General features: G+C 39.0%; 1 protein-coding gene across 9 annotated transcripts in view; it reads right to left on the bottom strand.

Annotated features, from left to right (window-relative positions):
• Nucleotides 1–359: 359 nt before the first annotated feature.
• The window catches only part of LOC18442371 (splicing factor SF3a60 homolog), a 28,705-nt gene continuing 12,005 nt past the window's right edge, over nt 360–17,059 (bottom strand). For 5 of the 9 annotated variants that reach the window (XM_088869843.1, XM_006852590.4, XM_020672194.2 and 2 more), the window contains 9 exons: nt 12,448–12,590; nt 12,152–12,248; nt 10,768–10,932; nt 4,303–4,374; nt 2,335–2,496; nt 2,086–2,163; nt 1,806–1,934; nt 931–1,077; nt 360–802 (listed from right to left, as the gene is read on the bottom strand). In XM_088869843.1, coding sequence (XP_088725969.1) covers nt 656–802; nt 931–1,077; nt 1,806–1,934; nt 2,086–2,163; nt 2,335–2,496; nt 4,303–4,374; nt 10,768–10,932; nt 12,152–12,248; nt 12,448–12,566 — 1,116 coding nt within the window. In that variant the 5' untranslated portion in view covers nt 12,567–12,590 and the 3' untranslated portion in view covers nt 360–655. Of the gene's footprint in view, nt 803–930; nt 1,078–1,805; nt 1,935–2,085; nt 2,164–2,309; nt 2,497–3,609; nt 3,788–4,302; nt 4,375–10,767; nt 10,933–12,151; nt 12,249–12,447; nt 12,591–17,059 lie in introns of those variants that run through there. The other 4 variants (XR_016057859.1, XR_016057862.1, XR_016057861.1 and 1 more) reach the window with 3 other exon arrangements.

The raw sequence follows: 17,059 nt of genomic DNA, 5'->3' as shown, positions 1-17,059 counted from the left end.
TAACGTTATTTTCAGCTTATTTTAGTTATTTCTCACCTAAAACATGTGATTGTTAGAAAATTACTTCGAATAAAACAATATTTTAAAACCTGGATAGGTATATCAATTATCCGAGGGGAATCGGTGAAAAAACAAAATTTCGATCATTATTTTTATATTAAAGAATTAAAAATAATGAGATAATTAACAATAAGCTAGGTGGGAACCATTGATTTGGCCAAATCAAATCACTGGGATCCTTAACAGACTGAGTTCCATGACAACCAACTAAGCGAGTATGTTGTCATATTGAAATATCGATCTTGAACTCAAAATCACAAGAAAACATTATTGATCAATCTTGATCTCTAAATCATAAGTAAAAACCTGAAATAAAAACATATTTGATTAGGTTGTGTTAATGTTCAAAAAAAAAAAAACAAGAACATCTTTGATTCCATGCCAATACTTGATCCTCTCTACAACACCATGGACTGCAGGCTAATCTTCACTACAATGTACAAAATTGGAGTTCCTTATATAATAGGTGTTCCTTACCATTTATACACACAGAAAGAGAGAGAGATCCTCCAATCCAAAAATGACAGCGGAAGTCCAAAGATTAAACTAAGTATATGAGATCTAATATGAACCATTAAGTAAGGGTGGTCAGTTGTTAAATAAGGCCCTGGCGTCGCAAGTCAGTGAATGTCTTCTTATTGTATATGTTGCCATCTTTATCCTCGTACTCCTCTTCAAGTTCCGGCCTCCACTTGTTAACGCCTTGCCGCTCTTGTATTTTCTCCCACAGAACCTTTGCTTCCTGAAGAAAACATAATCAAAATCACAGAATATTAGTACAGCAACAGGAATGAGAATAGTTCAATCTGGTTTGATCCATCTATTTCAATCCAAGACAATAGAATGGCCTGAGAGAGAAAGGGAGAATACCTTGATTGATGTAATCTCATTGAAGTTCTTGGTGTTTGGTATACCTAAACAACGCATACCATGCTGATGGCGCCACTCTTTGAAATGTCGCTCAAATGCTCGACGTCCCCAGTAGCTGTGGTTCCCACATATTTCACATTTGAATTCCTGCAATTGAACAATAACACAAGATTTCACGTACTTGTCATAATGACATGCAATTCTTCTTATTCCAAGTTCTTACTTTAAAGTTGCATTTGCATATCCACATCGTCCGTAACTTAATGAAATCATGACACAAATTATTCTTTTCTTACAGTGAGATGCAACATTAAATTTAACAGCATGCCCATGATAAACAAATGTGGAAGATAAATTCTGGAAAAGGTTTCACAAGGTTGCAACCTTAATCTATATCATCAATTTATTTGAATGGAGTAGATTTGAAATCGTCTTAAAAGATGTCACTTCTGGACATTATCTGAAGTGACATGTCAAATCTATACTGTCCAACTAAAATAGACAATATACAACATTGCAAACTTACTTGCCACCTTAAAACAGCACCCATATATTATTGATTAATGTTTTTACGATAGAAATACAACGTAAAACTATGAAACGTTAGGCAATAATTAATTAACAAAACACCCCCATATATCAAAATGTAATACATATAAATATATTGATAAAAGAGAAATTTATATTCAGCATCTTAAAAGGGTAACATACATCTAATTTATCAAACCAAAACAAAAGGGAAAATTGTTGATCTAATGAATGGAGAATGCGGAAAACTTTTTTAATAGCACGTTACAAAAAGGTTTCAATATGCAATTGCATGGACAATTACTAGTTCTTTAAAGGAAGGATACATGAGAGGGGTAAAAGCTCACCTGCCCAAGACCATGGAGCTTATACAACCAATATGGAATGGGCTTTCCATCCCAACCCATAGGCAATTTTAGAGGATTATAAATCTGTTGCTCATCTTCATCACTTTCACTCTCAGCTTGGACTTCTTCCTGCACAAATAGTAAAATACAACTCAGAATATTATAATAAAATGTAGATATTCATTGTATCAAATAACCTTTATCTGTCTCTAACTTCTATCCCATACTATTAAAATTTAATTTCTTAATAATCATTCATTTGGCTAGCTGTAAACCTCACCTCTTCACGCTCTGCCTCCATTTCTTCATAGGTCAGGGCCTGTTTCTTTTCCACATTTTCCTTGGTCCGCACAATGGTCTAAGCATAGACGCGTGAAAAGAAGACATCATGTTTAGAATCCAGAATGCAGACAGTGAATAACAAATGGCTGGTTCTGAAATCCTAAATAATGAAGGTAGAAAGCAAAAGCAAAACTTATATATTTTTTAAATTCCCATTATATATGAAAAAAGTAAAGGTAGCCAAAACCTCATCCAACAATTCACAGAGCCGTTGCATCTTGACTTCCGTCAAAGCCATATCTTTACAGGTGCTAATGTGTTGTGAATGGGTAGCCGCATTATTCTGTTCTATGACATGGGTGGAACCTTTTGCAAAATGCTTTCTGTCAAGCTTCTCTAGGGGTGTATGCTGCACACAAGCAAGAAGAAGATGAATCCAACAAGTACAAGAGATTCAAATACAAAAGAGAAAAAACTGCACATGCACATATATGAGAAAAAACTGTGTGTGGCTTGCACATCTTATTGGGTGTTTGCACATCTTATTGGGTGTTTTTTAACAGGATTTGAAAACACATATATGGCTTGCACATCTTATTGGATGTTTTTTAACAGTATTTGGAAACTGAATTGGCACAAGATAAGAACTGAAAGGCACATGTATTGCGATCCAAGAACTTTGACAAAAGCTGGACACAATTTAGATTTAGCACACAAGAAAAATTCACATGCTACGAACTGGAAATTGTATAATCTGGTCAGGGTCACAAGCTTTTTTGGTAAACGATTTGGACATTCAAGCATATCTAATAACTTTAATTTTGATTTATATGTTAAATCTTAGTGAAATTTACGCTCATGTCCCAAGTAATGTAATGTTATTATAAATTTCTCGAAGTTTTTCTTTTTAAAATTCATAACCCTTTTTTTAAAAAAAAATGTTTTCCCAAAATGCCCCAACTTCTTACCTTCCAAGGTCCAATGTGAACTCCAAATCTAAGTTCCAAACAACATTCTTACTATTTCTTCAGACCTTCATCATCAAAGGTTAGGTTTTGTCGAAATGACCTCAGAACTTCAAGGTCTGAAGTAATTTCGACAAGTCTTGACTTCAGACCTTGAAAGTTTGAAGTCAATACTTGCTCAACTTCTTTTAAGTTAAGTGGCTTAGATGTTGAAGATCCGAAACCATCACCGCGTCTTAACTACAGATCTTCAATATCCGAAGCCAAGAATCGTCTTCTCACTTCAAACCATGAAGGTACGAAGTTGGGACATCTTGGGAAAAATTAAAAAAGAAAATAAAAAGGGTGTGAACCTGAAAAAGACGGGAAACTTTTTATAATAACATAACTTTGGGGGCCATGAACTTAAATAAATCTGAATTTACTGCATAAACATATAAGTAGCGCACATGTGGACACATCAACATGTTTTACTGTACAGGATGTACACAGTATCGTTCAAGGAGTTGTGTAAGACACGGAGAGTGCATGTCCTTGTATTAGCAACTAAATCTTGCCTATTTGAATGATCAGCAATTTCCATGCTCAGCTTTGGATGTTCCCATCAATCTCACCTTATAAAGCTCAGGCCTGCATGTCAACATTGATTTGAGGCACTGCTATACAAGCCAGCCAAATTTTGTTCAATATCATTATCCATTTTTCTCTATAATCTTGCTTATGCCACTGTGATACCTGAGGGGATAACAAGTTCAAATGTGGCTCATGTGCACAAGACTAACCCACTTGCATAGAAATTATGTCATGATTAGCATGACCTGTAACTTCCAACAACACTGGATTATAGAGAAATAAAAAAAAAAAAAAAAATTTACAAGTGAGGAACTTTTTACCAAGACTAGTAATTTAATCACCAAAAAAAAGGCATCTCTATATTCTAAAGAGTTTAGCACCATGTATACATTTCCATTTTTCCTAAGTTTCTTCTCAGTCTAAATACTATTGCACCACAAATTTTGATTCATGTGCATCTCTTAGCATATAAATCCCAGACACATACATAAGCAAAGTGTTAGACGAATTTTTTTGTTCAAGTACAACACCATATAGAAAATTGAATGCCCCAAGACAATTCTTTTTTTTTTTCCACTTCACCTTTTTTTCTGATGTGTAAGCTTGGTTTCAATTATGAACCCACAATCTTGAGGTTCTAGCAAAGCTTCACTTAAAGCATATGGGCTAAAAAATACCTTTGTAAGGAAAAGCCTTTCAGCACGCTGTTGAACCGTCCCACCTGATTTCAAACTGAGAGCTGCTAATGCCTACAAAAGAAGTGCTACTATTTTAGCTAAAGAGAGTAGAAGAAATTTTCACCCTGGAATGATGAAGGTAAAAAGAGAGTCAAAATCCCATGGAAGGGCAAGAACATCCAACCAAGTGTTATCCTGGCAAAGCATATACCTAGCCAGAGCATATGCACAATAATGCAAACACAGATCTAACAGGAAGACGGTCATCTCAATACAGAAAAATAGTCAAGCATCCCACATGAATTTCTTAACTAATGACGAACTAGCAAGATGTAGCATAGGTACAATAGAAGCGATAAATGCTTTGGGAGTTGGTCTGTGACTTGCTATAATTTATTTGATATTAGTAAACTGTAGCTATGTTTAGGTGGCAGAAAGATTTGCCTTTTTAGCATTTGCTGCTCTATGTGACTGCAATAGTAATAATGAAATCATGCTTGCAGCATATTGCATGATATTATGCAATAACAAGCACAGAGGAAAAATAAAATAGAGGCGATATGCTGTAAAATAACATCTAAAAAGCATTCACATTTCTACATATCACATAAAGAAAGCTAATGAATAAATAAATACAGACATCGCGTAAAATGCACCTGACCAATTGTCAAATATCAGCATTTAGTAAAGGTTAAAAACTTCTAGAACAATAGCTTATTATTAGTAAGAATAATACTACAAGGATGTTCTAAATTGTATATGTAAGCATGTGTACACATATTGTATGCATTTCAGGTGCCTCTGTGTTTGACTTTGGCCTGAACATTAGAATCATAGTTGTTGGGATCGGGAGCGCAATCGGTACTAGTATCGGGATCGGGCGCGAGGGATCGTGAAATGCTAGAAGATCCCTAGAGTTGGGAACGTCGTCCGTACAATGCACATGTTAGGGATCGAGATTCCAAACTTTTGGGGATCTTGATCCCGAACCTTTTGGGATCTTGATCACAACTTTTTGGAGATCTTGTTACCAACCTTAAAGTGTATGATAATCTAGAATTATGTTAATCTTTAAAGTAGGAATCTCATTATTGATAGCAAGCAAGCAATAGTTGTGTTGCTAGTTGGATATAAGCAAAGAAAATCATCAGTTCGGTTATTGGGATCGAGATCCCTATGAGTAGATCTTGAGATCCCAAAATTTAAAAATCGAGATCCCTAAGAGATCCGTTATGGGAGCAACAGAATCGAGATCCTAGAAGGGATCACCTACCAAAGTAAGAGATTCCGGTAACTATGATTAGAATATCTACATTTTAAGGTATTTGCAGAGTGTAGGCTGCAAAAATCATTTTTTTATGCCATATAACAGTCAAACACAAAATAAAAGCAAAGGATTTTAAAATGACACCATGACCATGGCATTGTCAAGTCATATACGAACGCAAGTTAGAATCCTTTTTAATTTTTAGTAAGATGTTATTCAGATTTGCAAATAGAGGACAGTATCCTATTTAGTTTGAGAGTTCTGGAAAAAATTCTTTCCACATTTTGTAGGGGTCTAGTATCCTAAAACTACACAAGTAACTAGTTAGCTAATTTTGTAAGAATCTAGTAGACTAGGAAGTTTAGGCAAGTAGAGGTAGCATGAATCCTAAGATAAATCAAATTAACAGGAATTCCAACCTTTATAAATGCCATGAAAGGCTCTAGGCTAGACGCATTGCAGAGATTGAAGTTGAAGAAAAGTAATTTGTGTTTCAAGTTGTGCTATTGACTCTACGCAAGGTGTTGATTCCTCTCCCATGGAGTTGAAACCATGGATTCGTTATTTTGTTAGGAGTTGATGCTTAGCAAAATTGAAGTACCCCTAGGTCTACGTCCCTCGCCCCTATCCTTTCTTTTCTTTTTCCAATTCAATCCCTCCACCCATCCAGGCTTCTTCACAAAACTTGTCATGCTTACTGTCCTCTCCCAAAACCAGCCTTCCTGAGCCCTGATAAGTTAGCCAACACCTCCCAAAACCCATCCACCACACCCCTACACCCTCGAGCCCCTAGGTTTACCTGATTCAACCATAGACCCTCCTAACCGCCCTTATTCCTGCTGGACTGAGCCCTAAAACATATCGTGACCCAAATAAATCCTTGCCCACAAACCGAAGTTTAGTACTATTTCATTTAGACCCCGTATTAGTGAATTCTACCATCCGCCCAAGTTTGGCAAATCTGCCATACCTTTATTCAGATATGCCGGAGGGTGCCCACTCATCATATAATTCGTCGGATGGTACAGACGATTATGCGCCTACGGCCTATGATCACTTGCTAGAAGCCGAGGCCTTTGACTCAAAAAAGATGCCATTCATTCAATGAGAAATAGAAAGGAATATCGAAAATTCGAGTGGCTAAAGCTGAAGCAGCTACTTTTGAAGTAATATAAAGAAAAGCAACGGCTGGAGTGGGACCTACGTGCTGATGCATATGTTCCACGTGCTTATACTGGCAAGGGCTAAAACCCTACCCAAAACAGGATAGTGCTTAAGCCTTACGCTTAACAGAAGGTCTCGACCAGGTGCAAAGCTACTTGACTGCGCTGGAGAGGTACTGAAGCCCTACCCGACACAGGATAGTCACAAAGACACTCGACTGCAAAGGAGAGGTACCGAAGCTCTGGACTGAAAGAATAGGACTTTAGCACTCAACCGGAGAGGAGAACTATTGATGAACTATGCCGGGACGGTTATAGTCCCAATTAGGAAGCCTTCATAAGACCTCCTAATCTTTGTAGGGACCCAAAGCCTTTTAAGACTCCTAAACTCTATCCTAATTAGAATCCTAATCGCACCCAAACTTCTTTCTCCGTGACCACCTTGCATGTTGTGTTTGTATAGGAGCCAAGCCCCTCTGATCCTACAACATAACACCCCCTTAACCCTCAGCAGATGTGACTCAAGGTATTCCTTACTACTAACCAGCCTATTCATGAATCAAGTAACTGAAAAAAAAAATATCAACACAGCCACAGCAAATCTCAATGTAGTTCAAAGGCAGTTTAGCTTCTAAACTGAACGAGTATCTTATGTTGTATGATCAGAAGTCCTGGGATCATTCAATCCTGACAGATAATTCATGCTGTACGTAACAAGTGCAAAGATTTTCCTGAGGAACGTGCTCAAAGATATGTATAAGGAACAAAGTACATGTAACCAAAACGACTAATGCCCCATAGCCACATCACCGAAGGAACCCAGAATACTAAACCAGTAAAAAAGCAAAAAAGAACATCACATATATTTTGAGCATTCCACTTCTGTTAACACAATAGGTTGGCCATCAGCTGCTTCACCACTAGCCCAATCGAAAATTCCAGTTGGCATTAGATAAGACAATGAAAACTTTAAGCCTCAACTTAAGACATAAGCTCACATTGTTTCCAGTATTTTCTAAATAAAATTGAAGGCATAGTATAGCCTATATGATCATGGCAACAAGTTGGACGCAGGGTCGTCATTATCCAACCAGTGGATAGCAAGATGATGGATGAAGAGTAGGTGGCATGAAACATGTCCTTAACTCGTGCCTACATCCCACTTCCCCCCATAATTGCCAACCCATTCATTGGCTGATGATGAGGCCTATGACCATAACATTTGTCATGATTATGCGGATTTTACTGTACTTCACCATAGAAATTCAAAACAACACAATATCCAAACTTTAACATTACAATAACATTCTGAAAAATAGTGATTCTCTTCAAGAATAACATACTCCACATTATTATGCCCCCAGCCCTATTAAAGCTATCACAAAGCAAATTGCACAAACAAATTGCTTAGGGAAGCCGAAGCATTGTCTCTGGAGTCATCTTATTGATAAGTTCGATTGGCACCTCGCAGCTTGAAAGGCCAAGTTCCTCTCCCCCGCAGGTCGCACCACCTTCATCAAGGTCACTCTCAATGTTCCCGTCTTCCAAATGCCCCTTTTCCTAATGCCTGCCTTGGTCGTCGCCCGCTTAGAACAACTCAAGAGGCAGTTTCTATGGTCGAGGGATGGTACAACTCAGGAGGCAGTTTCTATGGTCGCAAGTTTCACCTGATCTCTTGGGACAAAGTATGTAGGCCTATATGGACTGGGGGCTTGGGCATCCGTAGGCTTAAGCTTTGCAACTTGGCTCTATTAGGGAAATGGTGGTGGCACTACGTGACCAGGCAAACCGCCTTTGGAGGGAGGTCCTATCGTCTTAATACTGCATCCTGGCCTCCGTTTGGCTCCACAAGGTGGAATGAAAAGTAATTCCTCTAGTGTTTGGATTTTGGAAAGCTATAAACCATTCCCTCGCTCTTTTCAAGACCCACTCCCGGTATTGAGCCAGAGCGGACACTAGAATCCAGTTCTGGTCGGACTTGTGGATTGGACATACCCCTCCTAGGGAGAGGTTTCATAACCTTTACCACCTGGCCACCAATCAAGATGCCACTGTTGTGGAGCTTTTCAACATGGTTGCGGGTACCAGAGTCTGAAGCCGTAGGTTTAAAAGATCGTTCTTGGACAACGAGGAAGCCAACTTCCTTACACTCTCTATTCTCTCATCCTTGTTCATTAATTCTTCCTCCCTAGTCAGGGCCAAGACTCCCAGCCTGGGCTGCCACACCCTCGAGGACTTTGTCAATCTCATCTTTTTACCGGGTGATCCTTGCCCAAGCCATATCCCGCTCCCTTTCTACTTCAGCTCAAGCCTGGTCCAACCTATCTCCCCCTAAGGTTAAATGGTTCACTTGCATAGTGAGCTCGAAAAGAGCCCTCACGGTGGGCCGTTTTCAGCGGAGAGGCCTACAACTACCAAACGACTGCATCACGTATCTTAATGATAGGAATCCAACTCCTCACCTCCTTGTCCACTGCTCTCTTGCTCAAGCCCTCTGGGCTAACATCTTGAGCCTCTTTGGATTGTAGTGGACTACCCCTCCATCCATTCCTCATATCTTCAAGCTATGGGTGACAATGGACCGAGGACCCAACGTCTAGACCCAACCTGGCTCCAGGTATGAGTCCAAGAATTGGACTCCACGGGTCGGGTTCTAGTCCAAATATTGGACCCAAACACTATTCAGGTCCAAGTCTGGGTTCGGGTCCATGTGCTATTATTTAATTAATATTTAATTAATATTTAAATAAATATAATTATATATTTTTAGTTATAATATTTAAATAATATATGTATATTATTAGGATTGGCAAATGGACCCAAACCCGACCCGACCCGGGACCCGATGTCTGGACCCAACCCCAGTCCGGGTATGGGTCCCAAAAATGGACCCAACGAGTAGGGTCCAGGTCCAAATATTAGACACGAACACTATTCGGATCCGGGACCGGGCCCAAGTCCGGGTCCAACTGGACCCGACCCGTTGCCAACCCTACTTCCAACACCTTTTCTCCCCCCTTCGCCCAAACCGGGGCTACTCCTCTGGAGAGCAACGATGTCTGCCCTTATTTGGACTATATGGACAAAGACAAATGGAAGGATCTTCCAAGGGAAGCACAAGACACTCAACTACCTCATCGACCTGCTTAGATCCTCCATTATTTGTTGGGCCAAGAATAGCAAGTTCTTTAAGCTCGGTTTTAACTTTGATTTCTACCAAAGCTGGCAGACCCTCATCAATTGGCGCCATACAAGAATTCCTCACTCTTCCCTTCAGCAACCACCCAACCGAGATGAAATCAAACTTAACTTCGATGGTGGCTCCCTGGGAAACCCAGGACCAGCAGGTGTTGAAGGCCTCTTTAGAGATTCAAAGAGGGGCTCTCTTACTCTAGACATATAGGTGTCAGAGACTTTACTACAGCTTAAGCCGCCGCCCTTCTCAAAGGCCTTAGAGGCTTCAAGCCCTCTTGGTAACCTTTCCTTATCGTTGAAGGGGACAACAAGAATTTTTTAGGATGGCCTTCCGAGATCGCACCTCACCCTTGGAGACTACATCACCTCTTTGACGAGATCTCCCATATTTGCAAAGCCTCACAAGTCTCTTGGAGACATGTACAGCAGGAAGTAAACTCCGTCGCATATGCTCTTGCAAAAGCCGGAGCCACCCAATCCATAATTTTTCCAACTAGAGCTTGATCATCATCCTAGCTCATTTTCTTCTCTTTTCCTATTGTTTACTAAGTTGTACATGAGAAGCATTTTTTTGGTAGTCCATTTAGAGGCGCACAGTTTTTGGACCCGTGAGGGTTTTGTACAGGGCCCCTGGTTGTTTTGGTGCCTCCCTCTCATACACCTTTGTACTCTTTTCTCTAACTCAATACAAAAGTTAACATATTTTTACAAAAAAGGAAGACTTTACAGATGAACCCAAAATATCCAAGCAATTAGAAGAATAAGCGCTCTAACATTTATATCATACTGTACATAAAGCCTGTGAGGAGAAATCAAAATTTCAGTATAAAAGATACCTACCTCTTTTAATTTTTTGGGGCCTAGTGAAACAAGCTCATCGGCATTATCATAATAATCAAGATCAATGATGGCCCCTTGATTTGTGGAGTTCCCATTTTCCAGACCTTTGCCTTCCCATCCATGCACATTACCGTCTGCCCAGCGCTCTTCAAATTCAGCCTCAACCTGCCAAAACCCGATGCAAAAAACCCAATTTATCAGCAAGGAGACATAAGATATACCCTCGCATTTTTGTATTGGCAAGCTTAGGAGTCAAACACAACATTATTTTAGGGGCGTTCAATATAAATATATTGACCACAGAAGGTTAAAAGGAATTTCAATTAAAAGGAGTCATAAAGCTGTTTAGGTAGCATTTATAGTTTGAATGCATGAAATGGCTAGAGAAACATTTTTGAAAAATGACCCTACATAACCATTCATCCAAGGTTTATTTCATCTGACCCCAGTTCATATCTTTCAGTTGCAGGTAGAAATAGAAGCACAAGTTCCAACTTTGGTGCTACCCTCTAAATATTTTTATACATAAATACACATCACGGGATTCAATAATTCGTCCCAAGTGTTCCTTTTTGGAACATTTTGGATTAGATCTCCCAGGTTACACCAACTCACAGCCATGTTATGAAGAGAAGACAAGCTCCAACACTGCTTACTAATATTCCATTTCATTATGACAAGCCAAAAGAATTTATGCCTTGTTGGATGAATTCATATAAATATCAAGCTTTATGAATCTACCAATTAAAAACAGATGATCAAATTTCATGAACTATATTTATGATGTATCGTTGTATGCATCAGCATGTGTCCGATACAGGTACAACACCCAAACAAACGAATCAACGGAATATAGTCTATGTGCAAGAAAGCTTGAATGCGGGCATGTTAAGCCACTGACACAGAAGCCCGCAGGTCAATAGTGTATGAGATGAACTTCCTTCCTACACAATAGTCAGTGGGTTTAATCAATGGGGTACTATTCATGCCTTCATCATATTAGTTTCCGAGATGAGTTGATCTTTAGTGGTCTAGAACACTCCCTGTTCCAGAATGAAAGGAAGATGTTAATGTTGTAGATTCACTCGCCTTTCCAGGCAGGTCACACAATTGCAAAACCTCGAAAAATCAGGATGGAGTGTCGAGGCCAAAACAAAATACTCAAGAATGCCCTCCATCAAACAAAGATAGATCAAAGAGAGACCCTCTGGAGGGAGCCCAGTGGTCTGGGAACAATAAGATTAAGATGTAAATGATAAGGCCCAGAAAACAAAAATATATAAGCTAGCAGCGCAAATAGAACCCAAGAAGTTACAAATCTGTGTAATTAAAAAAAAGTCACAAGTTGAGATAGAAAAAGCACAAGTAAAAGACAAAAGCTAACCTTTGAAAATATTCTATCAACATCTTGCAAGGGTTCAGTGCGCTGAAAGAAACTTGTCAGGTAATCAAGGACATGATCCAAATACTCTCTGTACTGTCTGCAGAAATATAACATGTGAGGATTCTTTTTGGGTCAGTAAGTTGGTTTTCATGACATGCAAACTTCAAACATGAGAGTATAGACAGGTGAAATTCAGGATTATTTGACTGGAGTTATTTTTTCTGACTAAACAGAAAAACTGTACTTTCCATACAAATTCAACCTTTCCAGAAATATACTTAGTGCTTGTTGCTCACCTGGTTAGCTTCAAATTGAGGGGAATCTTATGAGTTTGTGGAAATACATCTAGATATGCAGAATACTCAATTTTCTCGCCAAACTTGGAGTTTATATACTCATTGTAAAGCCCATGCATGTCAAGGTATCGACCAAAAGCTTCCTGAGACATAAGAAACCAGATTTATATCAGCACAAGTTCCCGCAGAGCCACTGACAACAAAACAGCCACAAAGGATAAATTCAAACACATTAATTGCAATAAATTTTTACACAATGTCGTAGCTTGATTTAAAAAACTTCCTGTGCTGGCAAATCCTTCCCTCAGAGCAAAAAGATGCCAATTGAAAAAACAACAATACAAGAACAGACAGGGACCCTATAACAGATAAAAATGCATGTATAACAGATAAAAATGCATGTAGGTGCTGAGAAATAAAAGTAAGAGGACAGCATTCATATTATACATGTCACAAATCTCAGTAGTGGTGCATGCAATTTGACTCGTATGATGTCAAAAATGCCCAACAGAAAACGCAGCAACCTAAGACCATTACTTGCTTAATACAGTCACAAATCAATATCGTGAGGCACCTGGTTTGCATGAGGAAAATTAAGATTTCTGACCTTGGATTTTCCCGTCCTCTAAGCCAAACTATCCATACAAGCATGCATGCATGCAAGAAAGCATGAATTCCCTATGTTAACAGCTATGTCTGGAGCAATGAATAACTTCATTGGAGAGGGGGTATATGCACAAGAGAGAGCGCATGTGGCATTTGAGACCACAACTCCATCAGAAGAATCATGTTCATCTTATTTGGTGGCTGCAATTACAACCCAGCTTACCTCCCAATAAATAGAGAGAGAACCCATGTAGATCCAAGTTTTGCGATAGAAGGGTTCTCCTACTTAAAAATTGTACAAACAGAACCTTTTAAGGCAAGAAAAAACACAGAAATGGCCCTAATCCAAATTACAAGCTCAGGTCACCACAAAGCGAATCCCACTTCACATCTATGATGTCAAAACATAGTCATGGTTTGTGAATGCATCAGCAACCCATGCTTCTCGATGATATGGAAGGACAAGGTAAAGTTCCACATAAATCTTGAAATTAATAGGTAAACAGAAGCAAGTCCTCCCTAAGCCATCCAGGGACATTAATGGAAACACCCTTTGAAGAAATAGAGAAACACACTTGAACCCTAAAACAGCATACATTACGAGTGTTTGCTTGCCCCACCAATATTACATAACATCTACCAATATTGCTTATCATCCTAACAGGGCAAACTAAGCTCTGGCTTGAAAATGTTGAAGTTGCGTCAAAATCAGTCCTTCAAAAAACAAATTGAGTCTGCAAATCAAGTTGAAAGTCGACAAAATAGTTGCCGAATTTTCACATTTTGAATATAACAAAAGTATCCAGAAAACAGGGATGCTGATTTTAAGTCGACACCCCTAAACCAACTTGAGTCGAGTTAGACCAGCTGTTTAAACATTGCACCCACCAGACAGGGATTACCTTTTGAGCTCCCAGTGAAATTTAAATCCGCACTCCTTGTTGAAGTAACAGCCCTGCTCTCCACTCCCCCCCACCCCGAAAAAAAAAAAAAACCTGTAGCTTGAGCATGAGTGATACAGCGCACAAAATTCTATCATAAATACTCTGCTATGAAGAAGCCAATCCTGTAAAATCCGGCCATTACTCTGCAAGCTAACAGATACGTTAATAGAATCAAGCAATGGACCCACTGCATTGGGAAGAAAAAAGCTACACATAGCAAATCAACTTTCAACGCTGTGCTAGCAAATGAGTTAGTGAGAGGCGTAAGCAAAGCGAAGGCACAAAGCAAGCGTAGCCAAGGTATAGAGGTTGCCCTAACGTAAGTGAGCGAAGCGAAAGCGTGTGTCTTCACTCAGCTCCTTAGCTTGTTGGTAGAAGGAACAAAGCGACGTGGAAGGCACAAAGCATAGCGAAGGGAGGAGTTAGGTTGTTGATGCCCTAAAACTAACGTAAGTGAACAAAGCGCAAAGCTGGAAACCGTTGAAGCTAAGCAACAAAGTAACAAGCGTCAAAGCCCTCTAGCGAGTAAAACCACTCTTAAGCGTACCAAGCAAAGCCAAAGAAAAAAAGCACTCTTAAGCATACCAAGCAAGATTATAAACTTTCTATCTTAGCTTAAAAAGCTAAAGGCGTAGAAGTAGTTGTAGCTTTGTACCTTGCTTCTCCGTCTACTTGTTCGTTGTCTTCTACTTTCAAAGCTGTGCTAGCAAACCCAACAAGAGGCATAAGCGAAGCTAGAAGCAGATAGTAAGCACGTCACTCAGCGAGAAGCAGGAAAGCGAGAAGCAGTTACCGCTTTCTTCTCCTTACCTTAACTCTATCGGGCTAAGATACTAAGCTAAGTAACCTCTTACTCTACTATCAAAGCAGCAGCTCAATGAGTCAGCGAACCTTGCCTACCCTCATCTCTGCCACTTCTTTCCACTCTCATTTCACACTGAGTTGCTTTCTTCCCTTCGCTAAGCTTCAAGCTTTAGAATGCAAGGTAGCTTGCTTACCAAGAGCAACACAAAAAGGGAGCAGTTTCACTAAAAGTTCTTTCGGGGCACACCTTTTAAGCTTCAAAAATGCCCAACCTTCAATCGCTTCCTTGCTCTATGAAGGTCTCTTTCTCTTTTCATGCGTTCTCTCGTGCTATTGCAGAAGTAGCAAGGACCTAATCACCTAATTAACCCAAACAGCCCTAGAAAGAAGATAAATCCTTCGACCAAAAGCCATTGTGGAAAAGCAAGTGCTCAATAATCTCTTCCTCTCTCATGTGAACATTGCAGAATAATAAACCTTGGTCCAGAAAATGTTTCTAACAAGTATCCTATCCCCAGCGCGGACCCATCGAGACAATAAGAAGCTTCTTCTTTATTCTTTTTACTTTTTCTTCTTCTTTTTTTTGTGATGAGTAAGCTTATAGATGTAATTTCGTGATGATACTAAAGATGGTATAAACCAGTGTTCAATAAATCGAACAGGAACGGTTAACCAGACATGGGGCCGGAAGCGGTTTAACCGGTAAACCGGTCGATTCATCCGTTTTAACCAGGCAAGTCCCAAGAAGTCAAAAATAGTTGGAAAAATAAAATAAAATATAATAAAATATGAAAAGCATATAAAGAATGATAAAAATAAGACATTCAAATGACGTTGAAAATTAATCAAAATTTTGGATTTTAAAGAATCAATTTATGCTTAGGGGTATTTTTAAAAAATTTCAAAAAAGATGGGAAAATATAAAAGTGAGTATTAATGAGCAAAACAATTTCTAATCTTTACCAATATGTAAAGAATATTAAAAAATGCATACAAACCAAATTTCTTACTTTGGGGATTTTATATACATTTTTTTGAAATTTTTTTGTTAAAATACCGTCTGATCACCAAAACTGCCCAAAACTGAAACCGGCCAGTGACCAATTCCGATCTAACCGGGCGGTTACCGGTTAGATCGCCCGATTTTCCAACATGGGTGTAAACACAAAGTTAGAACTTTGAAGGGATGCTTTAGAATATAAATATTTTAAAATCAGTTAGACTAAGACAATATATGTATATATAGAATGCAAATTTAGAAATAATAAGAGCAGAAACAAGGATTTAGTTAATACTGATGGCCAATAAGTACTTAAAAGATATTATTTTCAATGTCTAGGTTGATAATCCATAACAAAGTAGAGATTGAGGAAGATGTTGTTCATAAATTAGAGTTAGGTGAATGAAGCGGAGATGTGCTTTTGGAATCTTATGTCATCGTCGCATATTGATAAAATTGAAGGGGAAGTTCTATCAGATGGTTGTAAGACCAGCTCTGCTTTATGGGACGGAATGTTAGGCACGAGGAACAACACATCCATGGTTGAGATAGATGAGTTACAAGACAAGGAGGATAGAATTCAAAATAAAGAAATTCGGAGAACTTAAGAGTAGCACCAATAGGCGATAAAATGGGAGAAAGTAGAATTAGTTCGTCTGATCATGTGCACGTGTCAACCTAGAAGAGCATTGATTAGGAGGGATGATTTGGTTCAAGTGGTGGCCCTAAAAGAGTAAAAGGGAGCCCCAAAGGATATGGATGGAAGTAGTGAATAAAAAATAGTGACCTATGTTCTGACTGAGGTTATGGCCCTCGATAGAGCGAAATGGCAATACAGGATTCATGCAATCGACCCAAATAGTTGGGATAAGGCTCAGATGATGATGATGATGATGATGATGATGATGATGATGATGATGATGATGATGATGATGATGATGATGATGATGATGATGATGAGTAAGTTTAACAAGTTTTCATTGCATTAGGGTATAGTTGTTGGGATCAAGAGAGGGATCAGGATCGGGAGCGAGGGATCATGAAATGCTAGAAGATCCCTATAGCTAGGAATGTCATCCGTACAATGCACATGTTAGGAATCGCGATTCCCAAATGTTAGGGATCGAGATTCCAATTTTGGGGATCTTGATCCCAACTTTTTGGGGCTTTTGTTACCAACCTTAAAAGTGTATTATAATCTTGTTGCCAACCTTAAAGTGTATGATAATCTAGAATTATGTATTTCTTTAAAGTAGGG

Source organism: Amborella trichopoda, chromosome 1 (genome assembly GCF_054954075.1).
Source record: "Amborella trichopoda isolate Santa Cruz 75 chromosome 1, AtrichopodaSantaCruz75HAP2 v2.0, whole genome shotgun sequence".
NCBI lineage: Eukaryota > Viridiplantae > Streptophyta > Magnoliopsida > Amborellales > Amborellaceae > Amborella > Amborella trichopoda.
The sequence above is the reverse complement of the archived record's forward strand: the minus strand, read 5'-3'. Positions and strand labels throughout refer to the sequence as shown.